This window comes from Ursus americanus, chromosome 8, assembly GCF_024610735.1.
Source record: "Ursus americanus isolate L20-20 chromosome 8, mUrsAme1.1.p, whole genome shotgun sequence".
In the NCBI taxonomy this organism is placed as follows: domain Eukaryota; kingdom Metazoa; phylum Chordata; class Mammalia; order Carnivora; family Ursidae; genus Ursus; species Ursus americanus.
The window spans coordinates 62,976,825-62,992,507 of NC_142134.1; the positions used below are offsets into that span (position 1 = coordinate 62,976,825).

General features: G+C 36.5%; 1 protein-coding gene across 6 annotated transcripts in view; it reads right to left on the minus strand.

The window, feature by feature from the left end:
• The window catches only part of TBC1D19 (TBC1 domain family member 19), a 150,628-nt gene that overhangs the window by 55,589 nt on the left and 79,356 nt on the right, over positions 1–15,683 (minus strand). For all 6 annotated transcript variants that reach the window (XM_045799272.2, XM_087864242.1, XM_087864243.1 and 3 more), the window contains 2 exons: positions 8,901–8,975; positions 5,482–5,544 (listed from right to left, as the gene is read on the minus strand). In XM_045799272.2, coding sequence (XP_045655228.1) covers positions 5,482–5,544; positions 8,901–8,975 — 138 coding nt within the window. The remainder of the gene's footprint in view (positions 1–5,481; positions 5,545–8,900; positions 8,976–15,683) is intronic.

A 15,683-nucleotide genomic window follows, 5' to 3' on the forward strand; every position in this document is an offset into this window, starting at 1 on the left:
TCAGCTAATGTATCTAAACTTTTATCAGACATGCATGCCCAAATTGAAGCAATGTCTGACTCCTCTAGTTCCCTCAATGATTGGATTTCTTCCTGGTTTAGTGGAAATATATGGTCTTGGTGGAAAAAACTTCTTTTACTTGTAGTAGCAGTAGTTCTGCTAGGGCTCTTTCTTTGCTGTGGGAGCTACTGTTGTTGCATGCTCTGCATAAATATGTCAGAAAAATTATCAGAACGGATATTCTCTAGGAGGCGTTCTATTACTATGATGACGCCTCATGAACATCTCTGACAATCTACAAGTAGGGGCCCTTCATTTAATCAGGATTTTTATGCATTCCAATAGGCAGGGTCTACAATCCCTTTCAGCCTGAAGAAGCTACAGAAGATGAGACCTTCGCCCTTCAACACCCCCTAAGAATAGAAGGATGAAAATCCCAAAGCAGGGAATGAGACAGGGAAACCGAAGGGACCCCGTGAGAAAAAAATGTTGTTTTTTTCCCCCTTTGCTTCTTTTCCCGGCTTCTATTCTTGCTAGGACCTGCACCCTTGCCCTACACATACCTTACTGTATGTCCTCCTCATAAGGGATGAAGAGTTAATGCTTTCTTTGGAGTCTTCCAGCACAACATGCCATCTAAGGAATGACCAGGTGAGGCCATTTTGTGCACATTATAGACCACTGTCACTAAACACCTTCATGCCAAGACCCCCTGGCTCCAGGGAATAATTGACTTATGATGGACACCTGGACCCTGTCTTCATTCTGATCAGTTCCTGGATGCCTGAGAAGACACATGCAGAAGACTGCAATCATCAATAAAAACCTCAGACCCCAAGCAAAGACTCCCTCTTTTCCTTTCTGAGTCGCCCAGATACTCCATCTGTATCTTCTCTCTATATACCTTCAATAAACTCTGCTTTCACCTCCTGCTGGCTCATGTTTGACTTCCATCCTGTGGGAAGCCAAGGACCCTCTTGGCTGGTCCAGTGGGACCCCCTTTGAGTCCTCAGACCTGACCCACCTGCATCAAGATGAACTTATACACACAAAAATCCTAAGGACTCCACCAAAAAGCTGCTAGAACTAACTAATCAACCAATTCAGTAGAGTTGCAGGATATAAAACCAACATCAGAAAACAGTTGCATTTCTTTTTTAAAAAAAGATATTATTTATTTATTTATTTGAGAGAGAGAGAGAGAAAGAGACAGCATGAGAGAGTGGCAGAGAGAGAGAGAGAAGCAGACTCCCTCCTGAGCAGGGAGTCTGAGACAGGGCTCGATCCCAGGACCCTGGGATCATGACATGAGCTGAAGGCAGACACTTAACCGTCTGAGCCACCCAGGTGCCCAACAGTTGCATTTCTATACACTAATAACAAAACAGTTTAAAAACAACAACAACAATAATCCCACTCACAGTAACATCCAAAAGAATAAGATACAAAGGAATAAATCTACCCAAGGAGATGAAAGATCTACATTGATAAGTACAAGACTTTGATGAAAGAAGATGAAGACAACACAAATGGAAAAAAATATCCCTGTTCATGGATCAGAAGAAATAACATTGTTGAAATGTGGGTATCACCAAAAGCCATCTACAGATTCAATGTAATCCCTATCAAAATTCCAATGGCATTTTTCTTAGAACTGTAAAAACCAATCCTACAACTTGTATAAAGATGTGAAGGACCCTGGAGAGCTAAAGCAGTCTTGCGAAAGAACAACAATGCTGGAGGCATTACACTTCCTGATTTCAAACTACACTTCAAAGCTACAGTAATCAAAACCATATGGTACCGGCACAGAAACAGACACAGAGACCATTGGAACAGAATCAAGAACACAGAAATAAACTCCTGCATATACAGTCAACTCACATTTGACAAGGGAGCCAAGAATACTCAATGCAGAAAGGATAGCACTTCAATAAATGGTGCTGGGAAAACCGGATAATCACATATAGAAGAATGGAATTAGACCCTTATTTTACATCGCTCACAAAAGCAAACTTAAAATGGATTAAAGACTTAAATTTAAGACCTGAACCATAAAACTAGAAGAAAACATGAGGAAAGTCTCCTTGACATTGGTCTTGGCAGTGATTTCCTGGATACGATGCCAAAAGCACAGGGAACAAAAGCAAAAATAAATGAGACTACATCAAACATGAGTTTGCTTGCTTACTTGTTTACTGACTTGGTTGGAACATTTTACTGAAGTTCATTTCTCTCACAGTGTGGAGCCTCTGATGTGTGTCAGAGGGTGCAGCCTCGAGTATACAGTCACTCCTCGATGACACAACTTTTAGCAGGGCTCTCTCTTTTTTTTTAATGATTTTTTATTATATTATGTTAGTCACCATACAGTACATCCCTGGTTTCCGATGTAAGGCTCGATGATTCATTAGTTGTGTATAACACCCAGTGCACCATGCAATACGTGCCCTCCTTACTACCCATCACCAGCCTATCCCATTCCCCCACCCCCCTCCCCTCTAAGGCCCTCAGTTTGTTTCTCAGAGTCCATAGTCTCTCATGTTTCATTCCCCCTTCTGATTACCCCCCTTTCTTTATCCCTTTCTTCCCCTACCGATCATCCTAGTTCTTATGTTCCATAGATGAGAGAAATCATATGATAGTTGTCTTTCTCTGCTTGACTTATTTCACTTAGCATTATCTCCTCCAGTGACGTCCATGTTGTAGCAAATGTTGAGAACTCGTTCTTTCTGATAGCTGAGTAATATTCCATTGTATATATGGACCACAACTTCTTAATCCAGTCATCTGTTGAAGGGCATCTCAGCTCCTTCCACGATTTGGCTATTGTGGACATTGCTGCTATGAACATTGGGGTGCATATGGCCCTTCTCTTCACTACGTCTGTATCTTTGGGGTAAACACCCAGTAGTGCAATGGCTGGATCATAGGGTAGCTCAATGTTTAACTTTTTTTTTTTTTTTTTTTAAAGATTTTATTTATTTATTCGACAGAGATAGAGACAGCCAGTGAGAGAGGGAACACAAGCAGGGGGAGTGGGAGAGGAAGAAGCAGGCTCATAGCAGAGGAGCCTGATGTGGGGTTCGATCCCATAACCCGGGATCACGCCCTGAGCCGAAGGCAGACGCTTAACCGCTGTGCCACCCAGGCGCCCCCTCAATGTTTAACTTTTTAAGGGACCTCCACACTGTTTTCCAGAGTGGCTGTACCAACTTGCATTCCCACCAACAATGTAGGAGGGATCCCCTTTCTCCACATCCTCTCCAACAATTGTTGTCTCTAGCAGGGCTCTTTTTAATTGTCTCTCTCTCTCTGACCTCTCTAAGCTCTCTGCCCCTGTATCCCAACCAGATGTTAGGCTCCACTAACTGCCAGGTGATTGCTCTACTGTTTTCAACAACATTCTCAGGCATACATTGTTCCATGGTCTGATACAATTAAATTTTGAATCCTTTACAGAAGTCATTTTTGAAGCCAGTCTTTGAAATTTGTTACCACCCCGGCAAGGCTCTTCTCAGCTGTGTTTCTCTGGTCTCTGGTAAACTAGGCGGCTTGTAGTTTTAGCTCGTTATTCTTATGAAGCTAATTGCCTCCTCTTAATTGCCTGTCATTAAAATCTCCACTGTTTTAGAGAAGCCCATTAAGCTTGAACTTTCTCACATTCCATTTAAAGTCAGTTCTTTGAGGACGGCTTCATTAGTCTCTTTTCTTATGTCCCGGGACAAAATATCTGAGTCACTGATCTGGAGCTAGGGGTAGGGACTCTGGCCCACTTCTGATTCTGAGAAGGGCACTGGTTGGGGACAGTAACCTCTGGTGTTCTCAGCTTGCCTCTCCCAGTGAGGAACTGCCACCCTAGGAGCAAACTGGCGTGTGGGAAGTGGGGCCCCAGTATTCTCAGCCTAGTGAGAGCAGGTGAGCATCTGGGGCAGAGGCCTGCCCTATGAGTGAAGGCTAGGTGGAAGAAGGGAGCTTGTGACTTCTTGGCAGCGATATTCTGGAATTTAGCATCTGCAACAAAGAGCTCAAGGATATGAAAAATACTGGCTACCTACAACTTCTGTAGAGCTACCGTAGCCCTTGACTGGAAGTTAGAGGAAAAGGGAACCCTATCGTCTTGGTCACACTCAGATGAACTGAAGCTTCTGTCTTGTTGACCTGGGGGTGAGGGGAAGGAGAGAGTGTGTCATGGCTCAAGTGCCACAGACTGTTCTTACTGGGATTTAGTAGCTTCTCTTGAATAATTTTCTTTTTTTTCTGATTTGATGTATGACCTTAGGACCATTTTCAGATACTTAAAATGTTTCTGTTTTTCAAATAATTTTCAACAGTTATGGTTTTTCTGCTGGGGATGGTTCCATGCTACCATTCCAAAAGTAATAATATCCACTCAATTTTCTTAAGTTTAGAGGTTGTCAGTAAAATAACATTAATACATAAATGAAACATTAACTTTACCTGTATAGTCAAAATTTTACTGATTACTAACAATTAGACACTGGGGTATACATACTGGTGACATAAGTAAATAAACTTTCAGATTTTTGTATTTTCTAAATTTTAATTAATAACTGACTTTACCTTAAAAATGGAATTTTACATCTTTACTGTTTTTTAAAATGAAAAATTAGTCACATATGTGAAATCATTAAAATCCTCTTAAATTTGTTTCTAGGGTTACTTCAAAACTTAATTTTACCCATAAAGGCTTTGGATTTCAGTTCTTCGAATGAATAATTAAACCTTGAGAGATTCTTTTTTAACTTTTTCTTAAACACATGCATACTCCCACCACTATTACCAACTGAAATCTGCTAATCCAAACAGCTGGAACTCATTTATATTCAATCAAGCTGAAATTACTACATGGAAACTAGATATCTTCACCATGACATTTATATTGACACTCAAACTAAAATTATTAATATATATGTGTAATCTTTTAAAAAAGAATATCATCTAGGCAATTCTATATAAAGGACACATTCTCTATTTAAGATAAGATGTTTTAATTTTAGTAGATACTAAAAAGACTTAGGTAAGGACCCAAACATCTACAACATTAGCATATGAAATGATCCAAGAATAATCAAGACACCTCAAACTGACCGCAAAACATTAAATTATTTATTCAATACTTTTAATAGAAAAGTGTGTAAAATGCTTTTTCTAAACATCTTGGGATGGCTTAAGTATGAATTTGACACCCAGTTTAAGAATCTGTGCCTATACCTCTCCTGGTCATAGCAAATATGACCAAAAGAAACAGCCCAAACACTCATTTGAGAACTCTTGTTCTCCCACCCAATTCCACATAAGCACAAAAGTTAACCTTATTCTAAACTTAGAATATTTGATAAAGAACAAACATGGCTTAGATTTCAGGAGGATTCAGTTAAAAACAGAGATACTTCCTAAAGTATGCTGAGTTAGAGCACTTAAAACAAGAACATTATATATTTTGATTTTTCAACTTACCTGATATAAATAATCTTCAAATACAAAATAATAATCATCATTGCTTGCTGTCAACTTCACATCCTATAATTAAAGGTAGAGAGTACTGAAAAGAACCTAAAGGAATATGTCTATAGTACTATGACATAAATGCATTATCTAGAAATAATACTGTAATGATTTTACTTATGTATGATTATAAATGTCTCAATTAGATTTCATCACTGCTATAAATTTGCTTGACTAATATATGTGACACATTAAATTGCTCACAACTTTTTAGGTTCCATTAGTAATTCCTTATTATTTATTTCAGTTTTTGCCTTCTTTTAATCTAATATTTAAGTGTCTTAAAGTTGGAAAAGCAGATGCAATCATAACATTCAGAAGAAACCATAACAAGCTGGCCCCAAATTACTGTTCCCAAATCATCCCCTACTGTTCAAGTTCACATTCTTGCCATTCCCTTTAAATACCAAACATCTTCCACACCATTGTGATTATTCATTTGCAAGTCATTGCATATTACCCAACAATTGTTTATCTTCAAAAAGTCTATAATCTCACCAGCAAGAATACCTATGTAGTAGAAATATGCGAACAATTAGAAAGAAATATTAAAGAAATCCAAGATAATATTGCTCAATCTACAAATTTCAACCAGGCTGTTGAGCAAAGCAGCAGTCAAGGGAGGATGAAATGAATCATGGATGATTTTAGAGGTAGTGAATATGTGCTAAGTCTAGAAAAACTGAAAGACACAAATTAAGAGAAAAGAAAGGGTCAGTCTAAGTCAGAAGACAATATGGGTAGAGGTAGAGATAATGCATTCTTAATAGGGATGATATTACCTCTAAGGGGGTGAGAATTAGTTCTCCAAAGCCAAAAAATTTTACATATTACAATGGTTTATAGACCTCCAAATCTTACTCTTTGGTATTTAATTTTTTTATATTAGAGAAAAATTAATTTTTCTCTTCAGGGAGCCAATAATGAAGAAAAGGTTGAGAAAAACTGGTGATGTTCTAAATTTAGTGTTGCCTTGTTCCATCCATTCCTTCAATCACTAACATAATTTTACTTTATTTTCAGTTAAATTAAAAATTAGTCTTTGCCATAGGGAGCTGTAATGAAACTTCAGTAATTTTTTTAAATGCCCATTCCTTCAAAAGCTGACTTTAACATTTGGAGTTGCTCCAGAAAGATCAGCAAGCTCAACACACACGTCTGGAACAACCAGAGACAGGTATCTTCTTAAAAGTACTAATGCTGTGGACAGTCAGGATTGATTCTACTAAAACTTATATTTAATTTTTCAGATACAAACTGTTTACCTCTTCCTTTACTGATTCAAACTGAAATTCATCTTGGCAGCAAAGAGAATTCTCATGCTAGCCCTCCCTAACTTTCTGAACTTCTTCCCTTGGGAGTCTCTTTCATTTGAATAGAAAAAGAGGTTGGAAGGTCTGAAAGCCCAAAAGATCTCTTATGCTTGTGCTAAAAGCATCCCCTGAGCACAACTATTAGACCTTAGTTAACAATAGTACCTGTGATCCAAATCTATGTAAAACTTCTGAGAGAGTCAAGACTTTGCTTCCTGTAGTGAACAGTGATTTAAAAGGTATGGTTGTGAAGTCAGATTACCTACACTTAAATCTTGACTTCACCACTTAATATGTGAATTTAACTAATTTCTCTAATCTTTCTTTACTTCAGTTCTTTCATCTGTAAAATGGTAAAAGAATAGTACTTCCTATTTTGCTGTAACACATGCCAATAAGTTTCTACGGGGTAAGGGAATGATATCTGTTATTACATGGAAATTGTGTTGGTTCAGGTGCAACTTTCCTTTTAATAGGGGTGCCAAAATTGCAAGAGTAGAATTACAACCTTAAACAAGAAAGGAAAAATGCCTTCAGTTCAGCTGCTGCACAGGCATGAGCCCTACAATTGCATTTCAAGAAAATTAAAAATAAACGACCGTATGAGGGGCTCCCTCTCCAGACAGGCACACCCCTGGCCCAGCACATCTCCTAGCTGCTGTACTTCCTCTTGTGTCCACCTTAACAGCAGCCCCAGGGGCCCAGTGCACCACTTCCATCTGCCTTCTGTTAGCATTTCTACTTCATTCTATGTGTACATTTTTAATAGCTGCTGCAGGAGCAGCCTGCTGGAGCTGTCCAATTCATCTTTCAAACTACCCATAATTGTTTTTGTTAATACTCTGGTTACAAAGTTGCAAAAGCTACTCTAACCCTATTTTTCCCATAAGCTCTATTATCTTTAATGTATGATTTTACTGAATGTGGGGCTTTTTCCCGGTGGGGGGGGATGCATTTATCTATAAATGATACCTAAATGCTGATATCTGATACTCTTAAGGTAGCTTTCAGGATCAAGGACAATCTATGTGAAGAGTTTGGAACACTGTATGGCACATGGTAGACAGTCATTAAATGCCAGTTGTCGCTGTTATTATTAACCTTGGTCATGTTCTACCCATAAAAATCTTCAGATCCTCAATGTGTAATTTTCTCTCTCCCATTTCTGAGACCTGAAATAATATGTCCTTCTTCTCTATCTTAAAAGTCCTAAATTAAAAATCCAAGTCTTGGGGCGCCTGGGTGGCAGAGCGGTTAGGTGTCTGCCTTCGGCTCAGGGCGTGATCCCGGCGTTGCAGGATCGAGCCCCACATCAGGCTCCTCCACTATGAGCCTGCTTCTTCCTCTCCCACTCCCCCTGCCTGTGTTCCCTCTCTCGCTGGCTGTCTCTATCTCTGTTGAATAAATAAATAAAATCTTTAAAAAAAAAATAAAAAAAAAATCCAAGTCTTTTAAATAGCCCAATTTTTAATCCAGAATCAGGCATATCCTCCATCATGCTTATGCCATCTACATCTCAACCCTCAACTCAATACCAGATGCCTGGAGACAAAAACTCAATGTATCCTTATCATAAAACTTGAGATGTGCTTGACCAGATGTCTAAAACTACAAAAAATTAAAAATAAAAATGAATTCAATACAAGAGAACAAACGAGTAGGCCCTAAAGAATCATGAGATAAATAAGATAAAAATACTAGTCTGATTCGACTCTGAAAAATATAGTCTGATTTTCCTTTCAGCTGCATTTTTATTTGGTTTGTGTAGAAAATTTGAATTTACAGAAACAAGAAATGTTTATCATTCTTTTCATCAAAAAAATGGGAGTACCAGGAAAAAATCATGAGGACAGCTTCAAAGGGAAGGAGGATTATATTGACTGGAGACTACAAATTTTGAAAATGAATCTTACCTTTACAAGTACAGTGATCACTTACAATTATCTTTCAAGATTAACATGTATTACTATATAAAATACAGGTCCTGTATGGTAAAGACTCACAATAATTGTTTAATGATATTACTGAAATGAAAAAACTATGTACACCTTTACTTACTTTATAGATTAGACTGTCCACCAAAAGGTCATGTTGTATCACATTGGTCTTAAGCTGCTCATAATACAAGATATCCTAGATTTAAAAGTAAAACAAACAAAATTAAAGGTCAATCACATTTATTAAGTCAGCCTCAAATTTTAATAAATAATAATCATTAATAATATCATAAATACTAAGAGGACTTCATTTTATCCACTTCTATATTCTCCATGCCTGACCAATAGTAGATACTCAATAAACATACCTAATCCCATCACTTAGGATAAGATCTGGGCACCTGTAGAGTATTTAATCAATGTTTGCTAAACCGATTAACCATTATTTAACTTTAACAGCAAATACAATAATATTTATTAATTATTAGATGCCAGAAACTGTTTTAACCACCATACATGGGTTAACTCATTTAATCCCATACCAATAAAATAAAATAGTTCAGTGATTATTATTCCCACTTATATTTGAGAATCAGACCCAGAGAAAAAAGCAACTTGCTGTTCAAGGGCACAAAGGTAGTAAAGATTTGATCCCAGGAAACCTGGCCCCAGAACCTATGCAAACACCCAGAAGGACTACTCTAAACTGCTTTTCTAATATCTAAATTATTATAAGATAAAAAGGTTAAAGATACTAAATCATTCCAGCTAGTAAAAGCAATCACATAGCATATGAAAGAAGTCAGTTTTTTAAATATTAGAATATGATCCCATAACACCATAGAATCTGATTAACAGTTCATAGTGAAAAGATTAGGCTAATGTTTAATTTAATAGAGAATAAGGCATAGAACAAACAGAGGGAAGATGGAAAGGTGAGAAAAAAGGAGGAAAGGAAAAATAGGGAAAGAGGGAGGGAGAGAGGGAGAAGGGATTTGAGACTATAATCCAGTTAAGCATCAGGTTAATAGTTGGTCAGGGCATCCCCAAAAAGAGAATGAAGGTAAGAAAAAAAGAGAGAGAGAGAGAGACAATGAAGGTGAGGATCAAGTGGATAATAGTTGTCTTAAAGACAGATGGAAATACCATCTCATTGCTTTAGCTGGCCCTTGTGTTCCTCCCAATCCCTCCATTCATCTCTCAGGCACTTTTAGCCCTGGTTTCTGCCCAGATCCAAACACTGCTTGGCTCCACTAGTACACACCAATCTGTATGACTCTTTCTGAAGACATTTCCTCAGACAAGTAAGAGGTGAGGGACAGGGTCGTTTGAGACAAAGAATATCTGTTGTGAGCAGCTGCCTTGGCAGGATGGTGTCTGACCCTATGTTTCCTGAAATATGATTTCTTAATCTTGAAAGATACTTAATACACAGTTCTCTGATTTGGGTCAAAGTGCTCTTTGCCTAAAGATAATCTGGAGATTTACTGCTACTTTCAGTCATTTTAATTTTAATAAAAAAGCATTACTTTGCTCTTATTTATGATGTTTTTATTTCTTAACTAAGGCAAAATTATTTCATTATTTTATTTAACTTCCATTGTATCTATCGAATCCATTTCTCTCCCTAGAATAAAAGAACATTCTTAAAGACAGGAACAGTACTTAATTCAAATACCAATCCTTGACAACTGACAAAGAGCCTAGTATTATACTTTAATGTTTTCTAGCAAACATTATAGTGGAAAAGCTAGCAAGTTCAGAGTTATGCCTCTTTTTAAAAATAAAATAAATTTAAAATCACAAACTGTATGTGACCATTACAGAAGTACAACAATCTAAAACTGGATAAAGAAAATCTAATAATCCTTCCTTTTCCCATTCTGACTTCCCAAAGAAACTAATGTTATTTGCATTGTATTTGTAATATTATTTGTAATTTTTATTCTTCCATAGTTTTCTCCATGCTTGTATAAATATACACTTTCATGTAGGGGTTTTGGTTGTCATTTTTTTTTTAAACATAAACTGGAATCATACTATACTCATTATTCAGCTTCTCTAACTTAGCCATATAGCATGGTCATCCCTCTATGTTAACACATATACATCTATCTTTCTTCTTAATAGCTACATACACTTTAATATTTTTAAAGCTGTGCCACAGACAGATCACCATTTATTTAATCATTCTCCTATAGATGGATACTGAAGTTGCTTGTCACTACAAGTAACACTGTAATAAATATCCTTATTCACATGTGCTTTTGTAACTATGGGATACACTGGCAAAAGAAGGATTATAGGCTGAAGGTTATATATGTCTTTAGCTGGACTATAGTTTATCTGATCATTTTCCAAAAATCATCAATTCAAATTTCTACCAGCAACACATGAGAGCAAAAGCTTACCTATATCCTCACCTGTTTTAACTTTCTCATGAATGAAAAATGGGGTCTTACTATTGTGTTAATTTGCACTTTCCAAATATCAATAAAGCTGAACATCCTCTCATATGTTTACTGGACATTTGAATTTATACTTCAATGATTTGTCTTTCATAACATTTACCTATTTGTTCTATTAGATTATATTTATTTTATTTGTTGGGCTATTTATAATGAGGATTAACCCTTTGTCATTTGTATTACAAATACTTTTTCTTCAAAAAAAAGTGTTTGATTCTTGTTTATGGTATACATTGACAAATTTTTTTTTTAAAGATTTTATTTATGTATTTGACAGAGAGAGAGAGACAGCCAGAGAGAGAGGGAACACAAGCAGGGGGAGTGAGAGAGGCAAAAGAACAGACCAATAAATCAACGGAACAAAATGCAGATTCCAGAAATAGACCCACATAAATATAGTCAACTGATCTTTGATAAAAGAGCAAAGTAATATGAAGGAGTAAAAAAACCAAAAAAACAATCTTTATAAAAAATGATGGAATAAGTGGACATCCACATACAAAAAAATTAATCTAGATACAGACTTTAGACCCTTCATTAAAATTAACTCAAAATGGATTATAGACCTAAGTGCAAAGTACAAAACTATAAAACTAATAGGAGATAACATAGGAGAAAACCGAGATGACCTTAGGTATGGTGATGCCTTTGTAGATATAATACCAAAGATATGATTCATAAAAAGAAATAATGAATAAGCTTGCTGCATTAAAATTAAACACCTGTGCTCTGCAAAAGACAATGTCAAGAGAATGAGAAAACAAGCCACAGACCAGGAGAAAATATTTGTAAAAGATACATTTGATAAAGGACTTTTATCCAAACTATACAAAGAACTCTTAAAAGTCAAGAATAAGAAAACAAATAACTCAATTAGAAAATGGCTGAAGAGCTTAACAGACCTTAACAGACACCTCAACAAAGAAGATTACAGATGTCAAACGAGCATATGAAAAGATGCTCCACATCATATGTCACCAGGGAAATGCAAATTAAAACAACAAAATACCACTACACACCTACCAGAATGGCCCAAATCTGGAAAACTGACAATATCAAACGCTGGTGGAGGTGGAGCAACAGGAACTTGTGATCATTGCTGGTTGCAGTGCAGAATGGTACAACCCTTTTAGAAGACAATTTGGTGGTTTCTTACAAGACTAAACATTCTTTACCATACAATCCAGCAATCTTACTCTTTCGTATTTGCCCAAAGGAGTTGGAAATTTAAGTCCACATAAAAATTTGTACACTCATATTTATAGCAGCTTTAGCCATAGTCATCAAAAGTTGAATGCAACCAAGATGTCCTTCAGTAGGTTAATGGATAAACAGTGATACATCCAGACAATGGAATATTATTCAGCACTAAAAAGAAATAGACCACCAAGTCATTGAAAGATATGGAGGAACCTTAAATGCATATTACTATGTGAAAGAAGCCAATCTGAGAAGGCTGTATAGTATAAGATTCCAACTATGTGACATTCCGGAAAAGACATAATTATGTAGACAGTAAAAAGATCAGTAATCACTAGCATATTGGAGGGGAAGAGATGAATACAATATTTTTAGAGGATTTTTAGGGCAGTTAAAATCCTCTATATGATACTATAATGATAGATAGATACCTGTCATCATACATTTGCCCAAACCCTTAGAATGTACAACACCAAGAGGAACCCTAAGGTGAATGTTGGATTTTGGGTGATTATGATATGTCAATATAAAAGTTCATTAATTGTAGCAAATGTACCACTCTGGTAGGGGATGTTGACAACTGGGGAGACGATGCATATGTGGGGCACAGCAGGTGTATGAGAGGTTTCTGTACCTTCCTATCAGTTTTGTTATGAACCTGAAACTGCTTTAAAAAATAAAGTCTTAATTTTAGTTTGAGTGATTTCAGTGATTTTATTTTTATATTTTTCAAAGATTTATTTACTTATCTTAGAGAGAGAGAGCACACGTGCATGAGTAGGGGAGGGGCAGAGGGAGAGGGAGGGAATCTCAAGCAGACTCCCCGCACGGCACAGAGCCCCACGCAGGGCTTGATTTCACAAACCTAAGATCATGACCTGAGCTGAGACCAAGAGTTGGACGCTTAACTGACTGGGCCACCCAGGCACCTTGAGCGATTTCAATTTATTATTATTTAATTTGCTATTTTAAAATTTTAGGTTTACATTTATATTAACATAAAAAAGTGAAGTAAAATCAAAGAAAATATTTCTTTAGGTAATAATATACTGCAAACTATATTATTGCCTATAATTCAGAAATTCCCACAGGGAATTTCATTTTAATTGCTATTCTAAATAGTAATTTGTAATTGCATTTGTAATGCTTTTTATTATAAATTAATAATAAACATTCTTCATGACCAATGCTAGAAAGCTAATACATATTTTAATAAAAACAAGTCATTAAAATTCGAATTTTAGTGCAGTATGCTTCCATAAAGAAATACATCTTCAAAATGCTGGGACTAACTCAACACCTATATAACTCTTGACATGTATCAGTGCTACCGACAAAAATCTACTTTTAATTCTAGAGAAAAGAAAAACGTATCAGAGAATTTGAGACCTAGAAGGGACCTTGGAAATATCTAGTCTATTTGCCTTATTTGCACATTAAGAAAGTGAGATCTGGTCAAGTTAACTGCCTTAGCCAACATTACAGAACTGGCTAGTGACAGAACTAGTCTTCCTAATTCCAGGCTATGGTGTTTGGTTTCAACAATTTTTGGTGTAATTTATCCATATACAATGAAAGAAAAACGTGGATAGGAGAGTTGAAATTATAACAATGTTATAGGGCTAAGGGAGGATTTTTATAGTAATAGCTTAATTTTATTCTATAAAATACATAAGCATTTATAAAATGCAATGATTACCAATAATATAACAGGATATTCTTAAAGAGTATTTTGTATAAGCTCTAATAATATAGATATTTAAGAGTAATAAATTATAATTATAAAAAACAATCTCTGAAAAACAAAGTAGCCCAAATTTTTAGTATCAGAGAATACTTAAAGTTTAGTATATATATTTGTTTGGTATTTTATGCAGACTTACACCACCTCTTTAACTAAAGAAAAAAAGGAAATGTACTCTCAGGAAATGAAAGACCTCAAAGAACATTCCTAACATTTTATAGTTCATTAAACATCTAGACACTGTACAAGATACCAACATTCACAGATGGTGAAGAGGAAAAAAAAAATCTCTGTCCTCAGGCACTCAACCTAGAAAGAGAGGCAGCCAAATAGAGTAAGAAGTATAGTACATTTTTCTGTCTTTCCGCGTTTGCTCCTTCCCTGGTGATGACGAGAAAAGAGAAGGAAGTATCTAATTGTAATGGTGATGGAGCTGGGAGAAGACAAGGTAGGAGAGAATGTTAGAAAAGCTTCTCAGAAAAGGTGATGGAATAAACTGTGTTTGAAAGAGAGTAGGAGTCTCCGAGCAGACAACAGTCTGAGGTTTTTTTCAGGAAGAGAACTATGTGGTGCAAAGAGAGACAATAGAGCATCTCTTGGACGACCACAAACACATCGAGGTAAAGATTATGCCTTTTCTTTTAGACATTATGAGTCTGTCATAATTTCAGAACACATATTGGAGTTCTTTTTTTTTTTTTTTTTTTAAGATTTTACTCATTTATTTGAGAGAGATAGAGCATGAGCAGGGGGAAGGGCAGATGCAGAGGGGAAAGCAGACTTCCCACTGAGCGGGGAGCTTGACAGGGGGCTCCATCCCAGGACCCTGGGATCATGACCTGAGCCGAAGGCAGACGCCTAACTGAGCCACCCAGGTGCCCCCACATATCGGAGTTCTGTAGGCAACTGGAAATAAAAGTTGTAGGCTTAAGAGAGAGCTTGGTTGAACACGGAGTCAAAGCCATTACGGAGTAAGTGACTTGTGGATGAGACAGTCCAGGAAACATGTACAGAATGAAAAGAGAATCAAAATGGAATTCTTAGAAATACAAGCCCTTAACGTCTAAAAAAGGAACTCAAATGGACACACACACAAAAGAGAGAGAACAAGAGAATGAAGAACTAAGAAAATAGGGTGAACTAAATTAAAGACCAAGAATATTTCAAGGGCAGAGTAGGCAAGGGTATTGAACACCGTAGACATAAAGACTAAAATGTGTCCATTGTTCCTTGGTGGCTTTAGCTAGGGCAGTTATAGTCATGTAGTAGGGTGTATGCCAGGACTATGGTAGACTGAGTAATGAATGATTTTAAGGAAGTAAATGCCGCCAGCATAGACTTTTCTTTCAGAGGAGGCATGAACAGGTACTGATGCAGTTAAGTTTACAGGTTTGGTAGAAGGAATCTGAATGAGTTTCTTAGGATGATTTCTGTTTTCTCTGGGTAGGAGAAGGTGAGGTGTTTTACTAAGACTCTGAAAAGAAGTGTTGAG